Genomic DNA, 12,706 nt, shown 5'->3' on the forward strand with positions numbered 1-12,706 from the left:
AAACCAAAAAAAGAACAAAGAGGTGCAAAGTAAGTTGCCTCTACGTGGTGCGCCTTGGAAACGATTGAAACCGGCTAAAAACTTACATAAACTTATATTTTCACATAATATATATACACACATTTACTCACACATACATTGTTGAATATTTAATGCACAAGGATGTTTTTCTCTTTCGCAAAAGTCGGTCCTATCATAACTATGTAAAATGTGGATATCTTTAAAACAGGAGCAGCTAGGATTTCAATTCAAAGGGATTCTTAACCTAAAAATATTAACAAATACAACCCTGCTTTCAGTTTTTGTCGACATTTTTATGCAACCTATCTTTGCTTCCTGCCCACCGTGTGTATGAGCCACAATGATACGATGAAAAAATTAAGTACCTACCCGCACATAAAAACATATGCACATACAAATAAACATACATAAGTGGGTATGGGGAAATACATACGTGAAAGTGATAACGAGAAACATTTTGTCGCAAAATTTCTTTTGCTATGGTTTTCCCCCAAAAATACATATGTGTATGTATGTGCGACTGTTTGTACACAAAGAAAATCTCGACTATAAAAGCGCATCCCGACTCAAAAGAAATCATTGTCATTGTACCTTCTTCAAGATGAAGTTATATGGATTCTTCGCTGTTTTGTTAGCCCTATTGGCTTTAGCAATTGGTGAGTTAAGATTTTGACAATATAATATGTAAAACACTTACTGACATATATGTGTTCTTATACACAAATTCTTACTACAGCAAGCCCAAATCCTCTGCCGAATCCTGAGCCTGTGCCCGGAGGCGGTGGCGGTGGTGGAGGTGGCGGTGGGCAGTTTGGTGGCGGCGGCGGTGGCGGTGGTGGTGGTGGTGGCAAGTAAACTGACCACATTTTTTTTTATGAACATAAACACTACTGTAAGAAATTCTCAACTTTAATTATTAAAAATGAAAACAAAAACCATTTAAAAGTACAATTAGTTTTTTATCTGAAAGAATTATTCTGATCACCTTTAGAACTGTATTATAGAATGTAAAAATATATTATGTGATGGTCTTTAAAGGAACTCACTCGGGCTGTGCACATTAGGGAACGTACCCATACTACGTGACCCACTTTTTGCAATTTTCAACCCCCTCCCCCCTCGGTGACCACGCGTATTATATTCCAAGACCCTCCCGCTCCCTCTAAAGTTTTCACGTAGTAATTCATTAATATGCTTTTGAATCATTTCCCTGCTAACAAAAAGTTAAAAAAACATTTATTTGGCTTATAGTATGAATTTGTCTTTATTAATACGGCGCTTGCTGCATGAAAAACGCTAGATTTCCTTAGAGGGTCACATAGTATGGGTACGTTCCCTTATGAGATACGGTAGCGGAGTAAAAAATTTCGCCAATTTCCAAGAAAGTAAAAAAAGATACCCAAACATTCCCACGTCAGTCGGTTCTACGTACCAGAATGACTTGGGTTTATTATGAACAAGGGCTGTGGTCTCGGTGATCCAACAACTCGCAGCGGAGTTGCTTCGTATTCTTTTCGCTTCAGGCTGGCATCGAGGGAAACCTCCGATCATAAACCTACTTCTGCGGTCACAAAAGGTGTGAACCACACGGTTTTTGGCCCTATGTTGCTCAGGCCTAATGTTTCCATATCTACAGTTTTAACTGTAAATTTCTGTTTTTGTTCGGCATGTGAAAGTTCCACCCACGAAAATAGCCACCTCTTCACATGCCCACTCAAACCAATCCAACTTACCCTCTCTTCTTCTTGTGCGATCCGTGGAAACAGCACATGTTCAGAAGTTTTTTACCGAGTCAATCTTTTTACTTTCAATTCGAATCAATGTACATATCTGCTCAACTAAGACGAGGCGAAATGGGTAGTAATGAGGCTTGAAGACAACAATGCGCTTAGTGCCGACGGAATACCGGCAGTACAAAGTCCGCTCCAAAAAGCTGATAGGGCGCATGTACCAGATGTAAAGCGTATTCTGTCCTATGATTGCATGCTCGCAGATTGGAATCTCCGTGTACTTTGCCAAATCCATAAAAAGGGAGACACCGCCGTTTGCGCCAACTACTTCTTAGAGTTGCTCTTATCGACGTTGTCAGTTGACTTGCTGCTGAAATGAACAAAACTGAAATAGCTTAGGAATCCCTGTAGAAAACTTCTAAACGTAAAATACATACGCGGAAGGGCTTACGCGCGCGAGTGGACAATAAATACAGGGACGTCCACCAGCACAATGGAAGAACCAATGGTAGAATAGCCAGTCTACACTTTGCAAAGGACAGCTGCATTTTGCGATGTTTCTCGATCTTAATCCAAACGAACAAATAGTTGTCGTTTCACTTGGGAAATCAAAACTTTTACATCCCAGCACACTTGCACGCAAGGATGTACTACATTTGTTCGCATAACGGTTGTTTGTAACAGCTTAAAGGAATCTAAATATGTACATAGAATAGGGCGGGCCAATTTTTTCGACTTTAGGCGTATAGCATAAGAGAATTCGATGTATAATTCTAAGCAAATTTTCCGAAAACACCATGGGTCTAAAATCAATTTGGAGTTTGCTAAATTGCGACAATAGGTTTCTTTTACTTAGCAATTTGCTGTAGTGCCGCAAAGAAGTGCTTAAATTTTGTAAAGAAAAGCATGCTATAAGAGGTTTTGATATGAGGAATCTATTTCTGTACTCATCTTTTTCCTAAAACATCCGCCAGAGGACGAGACAGTGAAAATTATCACGTATATTTTACTTATCCTTGAAAAATTTGGTTCATACAACTAAAACTCAATACAAACTACATGCATGTATGTACATTAGACTGCGTCATCAAAAAAAGTTGCGGTTTTTCCACCGGGATTACAAAATTTATTATATTTGAAGACGTCCACCAAAATATTTCGGCAAAATATTAAGATTAAGACGTGAGATGGACCGATTTGAAAACACCTCCAGAAACGGAGAACTTTTTGAAAACAAACCCCTCAGATGACAAAACAATTTAAGCTTAAAAAATCTGCATAAAAATATTTACAAACTGAAGCTTTTTTTACATTTTTCCATGATTGGTTTAAGAAAAACTTGAATAACTGAACCAAAGCTATTCCGATTTAGACTTATGAATCCGTGCAAAGGTATTTTCCTACTATTTTTATTTCTGTGCAAAAAAAAACATTAAGGCACTCCTTAACGACACTACAGCAAAATGCTATGTAAAATAAACTTATTTTCGCGATTTGGCGAACTCAAAATTGATTTTGGACCCATGTTTTTTTTAGCAAATTTGCTTAGAATCACACGTAGAATCCGCCTATGCTAAATATACGCCTATAGTCGAAAAAACATCCCATGCAAACATATATACACAAAAACTCTCAGAATGAAAAGCGAAGTCGATTAAGCCCGTCCGCCCGTCCGTCCGTCCTTGTACACGATAACTCTTACGAATTTGGCATTTTGGTCGCCCTTGATCCAGGACATGTATTGGAAATGGGCGTAGTCGGGCGGTATTTTAGAAAACTTAAAAATTCAACATTCTTGTAAACACTGAATCCAAATTAATGAAAATTGGAACGCGAAACAAAGTTTTTAGATAAAATAAGTTAGGAAATTTTGGGAAAATGGGCGAGTCGGCTCCGCCCATTTATAATGAAATGCTGTATTTCAGTAGTTGCTTCACCCACCCCCCACCAAACCGATACAAACATGGTTTAGAGTCTAACTGTTAAATTGTTTTTCTTTGAAGGCCCATTTCTCGATTTCGGGGGCTAACTTCGGAAAGTGGAGAAACTAATTTTTAAATTATAACTCAATCTCTTTAAAAAAGTTTGTTTTGCCCAATACCCAGCCAAGTGCTGTAAAGTGTTATTGCCCTTGATACAAAAAAAAAACATGTTGAACAGTTTTAAAATCAGACTAAGATGACGCTCAGATAGGTTTTTTAAAATGCGGGTTGCACCGCCCACTTATGACTACATTTTAGAGATGCCAGATCGAAATAAAAAAAAATCGATTCAAATCGAAATAAAAATGATCGATGCAGTAAGAAATCGTAAAAAAGTAAATCGATCTGCCAAGATCAATTAATATAATTTGCCAAAAACGCCTTTTACTTAATTTTCTTAAAGAAACTACATAAATACGGCCTTTTATCCTATCCTATATTACAAACATTATTGTTAGAATATTTTAAAACAAGCATTGCTATAACGGTTTCTTATCTAGATTTATCCAAAAGCTATCAGGTAAAAGAAATTTAGCAGGTTTTTCTATATTAAGAAAACAATATGAACCTTCAACAGAAACTGCATAAATTCTTAGTCCGACTTACATAGGATAATGGTAAATTTGTTTTCGATTTTTTTTTTTATCACAAAAGAAAAAAAATTGTTTTATTTCAAAATTAATCGCTAATTTAAAAAATATATTATACATTAATATGCTAACTCAATCTATGTATACAGATTTTTTTGGCAATACGGATTTACATTTTTTTTTTGTTTTCATATTCTACAATTTGTTATTACGCTAAAAATGGCAAAAACGATTTTTTTTTGTAATATAAGTTTGCAGTTTTGTAGCACATTTTCCTCCATACAAAGTATGTTCGACAAAATTTTCATATAGATGAAATGCCTAGCACCGGCAAACATAAAATAAAAAAGTGCCAAGAATCAACGATATTTTGCAGCCACTTGAAACATAAATTGAATGCGCTACAGTGCGGGCCCCCTGTGAGTACTAAGAAAAACTGCGGCCACTGGTTTAGTTGTTTACAATTGTAAACATAATTATGTTATTATTAGTCAAAAGGAAAAAAACATATACTGATATTTTTTAATTTAATTTAGTTTTTAAAAAACTTATTGCCTAAAGGCCAAAAGCATAAAGACAGTTGCCAGAATTGACCTGTTATATTGATTTGACACTACCTTATTTGAAAATTTTCCTTCCTTTGTATAAGATAGCCAAATGATAGAAGATGAAGCAAGAACGCTGTTTCATTAAGTCACCTGCTTATTGCGCCATGTACCGCTACGAAACCTTAGGTGCGCTTAAATTCTCTATTTATTTATTTATGCTTTTTATAAATCAGATATTTTTACAATTTCAAAACAATAAACTACGTTTCTTATTGAAAATTGAAATGTTGACAAATCCACTGTTTTGATGGGCGAAGCGAACACCAAATCGACGCCAAAATTGTGTGTAGGGGGGCCTTTACACTCATAGAAAGTACAAAAGTTACCCGAAGTAATAACTCAAATTTGTAATCACAATGTCTTAGATCAAGGCTGTCGAAACCGCGGCGCGCGTGGGTGGTACCAACCTGATCCGTATGGCTGCCGCCTACTCAACGACGCATTTTCCTTTGCTTACTAAACTAAATCAGCTATTTAGTACTTAAATTACGTTGTACTACAATGTGAAACCCCTTCGTTATGGTAAAAAAGCAACTAAATATGTCTTTGATTGACCCGCCTGCAGTGCCTTCCACGCTTCTTAAAAATTGTAAATAAATACATTTTTATAATTTTTTTCTTTCTTTTTATTTTTTTTATTTTTTATTTTTTTTTCATGTGGCGCGGGTTCCCTTGTAGCGTGGGCCCCTAGGCTAGCGCCTATGCAGCCTGTGCTTAAATCCGCACCTGCATACCCGAAATTTTTTTAAGAAAATATGATTAACTTATTCACTGCAGCTCACTTGCATGCTTTGAAATGCTCATACATTTTTTCAATATTTTGCTCCAATTTGCGCTGGGGCTATTTTGTGTTAAATAAACTAGTGCAAATACTCTAAATTATAGGTAGATTCCCCAAGCCCCCTTCATTTTTTGCACTGACCTCAAATTTCAAATTTGATTAAAATTTTCTAGATTTTATATGCATCAATTGAGAAAAAGTCGCATGTCGTTTCACTATTTCTTGGATCGATTCGGAACTAAAAATCGACAAAAATCGAATCGGAAGGGCTCAATTAATCGATTTAAACACGGCATCCCTGCTATGTCTGTAATAGCTTTAAATAGTTTAACCAAACTTGGTTAAATTTTTTCATAAAGTCTGACTGAGCGTATTTTCGAAAATGTTTGAAATAAGGAAAAAAACAGCCTTACTCATTAAGTAAAAAAAAAAAACGCAAAGGTGAATAAAATTTAATAGGTGCGCCGCACTGCGTTTTCGCTTATGTCTATTCACTTCGGGCGGCTGAAAAAAATTCGGGTGAATTCGTTCTCGGGCGAAACTCAGGATAAGGCTGATTATGTTATTTAGCGGAAATAATGAAAGTCGAGAAATTATGTAAACATTGTTTTCTTCGCAAAAAACTCCAATTTATCTCACATGATGAATAAATATTGTCTCCAAAAGAGGAGCACTTCCAGTATAGCTTTCAAAAAGATAAACAAGGAATATATAATTACATACATTACATATTTTTGAATGTTAATGAGAACAAAAAGGAACATCGCATTGTTCCGCATTGAATGTAGTCTTCAATATGCAGAACATTGACCGAAAAAACTGATAATACCATTGAATTGAAAGCCAATTCTCTCATTCACATTAACCATCCGGTACTTAACTCGTAAATAATAAAGCTTTCATATATGCAGGTGACCAAACATAAATATTTACTCAATATAATTTCTTTAAATATTCAATTTAGTCTGGCGACGCGGAAATTCCCCTTTTAACGACTTTGTTTGTTAGTTCCAATTTCATTGTGCACAATTATGATGCATTTAAAGTTACAAGTCGTGTTTACGCATTTTGTTAATAAAGAAACTCATAATAACTGTTTACTATGCGCCTTTTAGCATATGCAACGGCCAATTCCATTAACGATAAAAAAAAATTATTTAACAATAAAACAAATTCAACTATTTTCTGTTATGAAATTGCTTTTTTTCTTAACGTATGTCGGAGAGGTGAAACACCGCTTTCTATGCAAGCATTGAGTTCGACGCGCAGTTTGTTGATAAATAATAACAAATAAATACAACAAATAATAAATTTACATTTTATGGCATCTGTTAAAAACCTGTTTTACAAAAACGTCGAATGTTAAAATATCTAAATTATGTAGATGCACGTGTTTTGCGCTACAATTTAAATACATAAATAAGTGCAAACTTAGCAGAGTCGAGGAGTGAATCAGGGTTTGGAAAATAATGGGTGTTCCTTTTTGGAACACTGATATATTTTACGCAGTTCACGGCAGTTACTAATTGGCTTCTGAACTATGATGCCGGTTCAACTGATTTTTTGATAGGACTGGAGCCATACATACGTACCTACAATTGTTTTCTTAAGTGCTGAAAACATTGAAAACGACGAGCTACGGGCCACAGCTTCCAATTTGTTATCTATATATGTATATTATCTAAACGCTTTGTCGATGGCGATATGATTTTTTTGAAAGCGGCAGCGACATCATGAATTTGTATGAGTTTAACATAAAAGAAGAGGAAGAACCTTATCTGTCGCTGGAAAAATAGAAATAGATCTAATCTAGCCACAACCACAGTCGTCGCGTAGCCCTGTCGTCGCCAAAATAATTATCTACATAAGAATACGTGGAAAAATAATTTGAAAAATAATTGAATTCTACATATAGACTTATGGAGAATACAGGCGACGTGAAGGCAATTTATATCCGGTAATTTTTGTTCTCAAATATTAATAATTTTATAGCTACGTTCGCTTACTGGATGGGCTTGCCTCTCTTCTATGAGATGTTCATGGAAATTTTGTTGTGAATTAACTTCTATGGTAGCAATTCCGGAATAGCGTGGAAATAAAATCGGAAATAATTTCCACCAGTCAATGGAAGTTATATCCCCGAGTGTCGCGGTAGTAGCCCACCTACATAGAAGTGACTTGGAAAAATGTATCTCGCCCATTAATGGAATTGATTCATGAGCATTTATTCCCTCAAAAACAGTAACATTTAACTTTTGGAGCAGAAGCCGAACTGTAGAACTCGACCCTAGCTGCCCTCATTGTTTTTTAAACTCTTTAACTTTTTTAAAGAAGAATATAATTAAATAATTTAAGTTTTTTTTTTGGTGGCGGGGCCCAAAATGTCGCTCAACCAGAAATTTGGTAAGATTTAGGTAGAAAAACCAAAATTTTTTTGTTGTTCAAAGAACTATAATTTCCTTCCAAAAATTGCTTTGAAATTAGGAAAAAATATGAATAAAAAAAATACTACATAAAGGTAATTTCAGACTTATACTGAACTTGAAGTACTCGTAACACCGTGCGACAGTAAATTTTACACACAAAAAGTCATGAACATTTTTGGTTTTTCCTCTGACGTCTGGGTTTGTTTAAATGAATTTAATATTTAAAAAATATGATTATTCACTTAACTTACATGCAGTGCAATGTAGAAAAACAGTATGTGTATCAAATTAAAGAAAAAAATTTCTACAATCAAAGCAGATTAAATTTTTTTGGGGCATAAAGTCGATAGGTAGGTAATGAAAATGCCTTTTGATTTTTACTCTTGAATTCCCTTGAAATTTTTGCAATACCTATTTTTGAAAAAAACTATTTCGTTAAGGACTAATATACATTCGACCACATTTTAGAAAGTCATCATTCTAACTTTATAAGATAAAAAAATTAAATTAATTTAAGGGGTTAGAATCAAAAGTATCTAAGTAGTTCCGATTTTTTTTTGAGATAATTAAGGTTAAAGCTGATTACTTATTGTAAATTCTAGGTAAATGCATTTGAAATGATTCTTGCCTAAACGAACACACGTTAATTAACTAATTTAAATGAATGTCACTCTTTGTCTCTACAAAAATACTATATTTAATATGGGTATAAGTTATATTTCAAAAAATGTCACTTAGACCCTTATTAATCTGACCCCTTATATTAAAATATAAATTTTTTTTTAATTCTACCGAATTTTCTCTTTCATTTGATGTTTATAATGTTATTCTACATTGTCCTGAATTTTTAAATAATTTTTGGAATTAATCACATCTTACATACAAAGTAAAAAAAAAATTCTGATGTAAGAGAAAAAACTAAAAATGCAGTTTTACTATATTTAACTCATAATTTCATGAGTTTATTGATAGCTTTGTGCGTTTCGAAATTTTTTGGTCATTGTCACACCGTATAATACTTGTATATGTACATATTTGAAATCGAAATGCGATATGTTCACTTAGTGACAAGCATAAAATATTATGGCTGTTTCGAAACTGGAACTTTGGAATTCAGTTTCCTATTTAAGGAAGCGTTGGCCAGGTTTTTATTTTATAGCACCTTTGTGCGTATGTAAGAAAAAGGTTAAGAATCGCTGATAAAGAGGAAAATTTTGCCCTCAGTATGAATACTTTTTGAGATTCGCTCATCAAAAGTCTCACACCAAATAAAGCGAAGATGAGTAAAGAAATACGATCATCAAATATATGTACATAACTACATTAATATCGCACGTTTTATAAATAGAATTATTTCAAAATGTTTTGTGGAAAAACGCAATGAAAATTTGGTAAATTTATTTATTTATTTTCATTCAATGAATACATAGTTTCTTACTGACTAAGCTTAAAAATACAACTTCAATTTAGGTTGGTGATCAACTAGTTAATGAATTAAAGTAATTCAAGACTATGTTTTTTAAAACAACTCCAGGAAGTGATAGATCTATTTCCACCGTTTGGTTTATTTGATTGATTTTCCTGAGGGCTCGCCTAGCATTCAAAGCATAATTCGACTTTGCGGATTGCACGTAAAATAAGTCAGAACGCCGCACATTTCTTACGGGAATATTGAGCGGTATTATTCGCAGAATTTCTGAGCAACCGACAATATTAGTTATAACATTCAAGATAAACGAGCAGGATAGGCACTTTCTCCTATCTTCAAGCAAATCAAGATTTAAAAGTAAGCAACGTGACTTATAAGAAGGCATTGGCTTCGTAAAGTTGAGAAACCTTAGCGCAGACTTGATAAAAATCTTTTGTAAACGTTCAATCCTGTTTATATACGTCGTATGAAAAGGTCGCCAAACAATTGCGGCATATTCTAGACGGGACCTGACAAAAGCAATATAAAGTTTTTTAAGAGTGTACGGGTCAGAAAAATCAGAACTGTTACGCTGCACAAAAGCCCACGTGGAGTAGGAATTTGCAACAATGAAGTTAATATGAGTATTATATGTAAGTTTTGTGTCAAAATAAACCCCTAGGTCTTTGAATTGATCTACAAATTTTAGTTTAGTACCTGCTATCGTATAAGATATGCTTACTGTATTCGACTTTCTAGAATAAACCATATGAGAACATTTTTCAGTATTTAAGAAGAGTTGATTTCTTTCACACCAACCGTTAACTGAATCTAGATCAGATTGAAGATAATTAGAATCCCTGGATAGCGCTACAACCGAATAAACTTTGAGATCGTCAGCGTATAGAAGAAATTTGGAGAATAAGAAACACGAGCTAATGCCATTGATACAGATTATAAAGAGGTCCAAGGATACTTCCCTGAGGGACCCCAGAACTAGCGTGAAAAGAACGCGATGTTGTGTCTTCGATTTGCACTACCTCCCCGATAGATAGGATCTAATCCATTCGAGGAAGACGGAGTGAAAACCCATTTACTAATTAAGATTTTATGGGACACCCTATCGAATGCCTTGGCAAAATCAGTATATACTGTATCAAGTTGATACCCAGCCTCAAAGCTTCTAACGCAGTCATTCGTAAAAATAGCAAGATTACATACCGTGGATCTCACCTTAACGAAACCGTGCTGATTCGGACAGATTACGTTTTGAATTGCAAAAGCAATTTTATCCTTGATAATGCTTTCGAACAATTTAGCAACCGTTGCCAATTTAGCAATCGATCTGTAATTCGAAACATCACTTTTATTTCCATTTTTGAAAATAGACGTAAGATAAGCACTTTTCCAATCTGCTAAAAATGTACCCGTAGAGAACGATAAATTAAAAAAATCAAAAGTAGAGGCTTAATGAGAGCAGAGCAGTTCTTGAAGAGAATAGGAGATAGGCCATCTACATCAGTCTGAGTGGATGATTTTAAACTCGAAATACCATTCAGCACATCATCCTCGGTTGGCAACAGTGAACCAAAAGATACCTATGAGTCAGAAACTGTAGGATAATTAGGATCCGTATCATCATCACTAACGAAATTTGCACTAAAAAAGTCCGCGAATTAGCATGTTTATTTTTATAAAACATCGAGGTAGGAATGTTGGATTTATTTTTCTTTGATTTAATAAACGACCAAAAGGCCTTAGGGTTGGTCTTTATATTGCTTTCGAAGTTCCTGATATATTTCTTACAAAGCGACTTATCAACAAGGCATATGGAAATACACATATCTTCACAATTTTTGTGTGTACATACATACATATATATGCACGTTTAATAATATAAGGGTTAATTAAAATTTTACGTTTTTGAAGATTTCATCATACGATTATAAGCTTGATAAGGATAATATGTTCAGCCTAACAAATAACTAAACTTCCCAAATATGTTGAAGGTCTGTGATATTTCATCTGTCCTTGTTTTGGTATACCAGTAATATGAATTTATCAATCTTTGATTGGAATTTCCCAAAAAATGAAATTCTTGCATTAATTATCTTTGTTATTAAACATGCAATATATTGATCGAAGTCACGACCCAAAACGCAGCTTTTCAGTTCTTCGGCGAGCCGTTGGAACGTTGAAAGGCACCTAGTCTGGAGTGAGAAAAATGAGCGCATGCAAAATTTCATTAAGAATAATTTGAAAAGAAATAGGATACACATGGGACAGCCCTCGTATGTATTTACAAAAATGTTTTAAAAATCTTAAAAGTCAACAGCAGCTTATTAAGTTCAAATTAAAACTCATGAAAATAAATGCATACGAATTGTGTCAATATGCTGACAGAGACCACGGAGTCCGTGAATAGCCGCATTTGAATACACATTAAGTAATGAATGGGTCATTAACATTTCGCACGAAAGTGCTTTGGGTTAAACCGGTATAAAATAAAGTACACCAACAACGAACATAATGCAAAATTCTGTACGACATCTGCACGCTTTTGTGCGAATGCAATTAACTTTGGTGCATTGTACATTTCTTATAATTAATTAAAAGCTTTATGTAGAAATATCAATGTTTATGCAATTTCAATTCCATGAATATGTTTCAGTGTTTTTTTTTATACAAATGTTAATTACCTGGGTGTTAAAACTTGTTTGCCACATTTTCTCTGTAGGATTTTGTAGTTCCCCGTAATGCATTCAGATAAAAAGCGGTTAGCACTAAAACTTTGGATAACCCAATTGGCACATGGCCCACTATGTCGTATTGTGGGTTTGTGTGTCTAAATGCGAAATATTCACGCGAAAACCGATAACCACTAAGGTGATTTGCAGTTCTGAGAAAAGATTTCACGACCTAGTTACCGCATTTAGCTACAGCAGTTGCAGTTGCAATAGAAAATGTAAACAAACGAATCGATATGCAAGTATGTACATATGAATCTATGTTTGTATGTACTGCAAGACGGATAGTACATACATATGTACATATGTACATTAGAGTGGTCCAAAAACCAGTAAAGTTGGAATTTTAATGTCGCCACCCCCTAGGATTGTTCTTTACGGAAAAATATACCCCTTTTTATTACAACGCTTCT

At 34.4% G+C, this 12,706-nt stretch overlaps 1 protein-coding gene across 1 annotated transcript; it reads left to right on the forward strand.

The window, feature by feature from the left end:
• Positions 1-575: 575 nt before the first annotated feature.
• LOC108360874 (eggshell protein 1-like) lies at positions 576-969 on the forward strand. Its single transcript, XM_017613322.1, has 2 exons — positions 576-677; positions 758-969. Exons 1-2 carry the CDS (start codon positions 623-625, stop codon positions 874-876), a joined length of 174 nt encoding a protein of 57 aa, XP_017468811.1. The 5' UTR covers positions 576-622; the 3' UTR covers positions 877-969.
• The last annotated feature ends 11,737 nt before the right edge of the window (positions 970-12,706 follow it).

Source organism: Rhagoletis zephyria, unplaced genomic scaffold, assembly GCF_001687245.7.
Source record: "Rhagoletis zephyria isolate East Lansing unplaced genomic scaffold, Rhagoletis_zephyria_1.1 Rzeph_scaffold_00646, whole genome shotgun sequence".
Taxonomy (NCBI): Eukaryota; Metazoa; Arthropoda; class Insecta; order Diptera; family Tephritidae; genus Rhagoletis; species Rhagoletis zephyria.

What these genes read in the sequence shown, in the direction of transcription:
- LOC108360874 (XM_017613322.1), top strand. Translation starts at nt 623, where the DNA reads ATGAAGTTATATGGATTCTTCGCTGTTTTGTTAGCCCTATTGGCTTTA. An exon ending in CCTATTGGCTTTAGCAATTG is followed by an intron (nt 678 to 757) that starts GTGAGTTAAGAT and finishes TTCTTACTACAG; the next exon opens with CAAGCCCAAATCCTCTGCCG.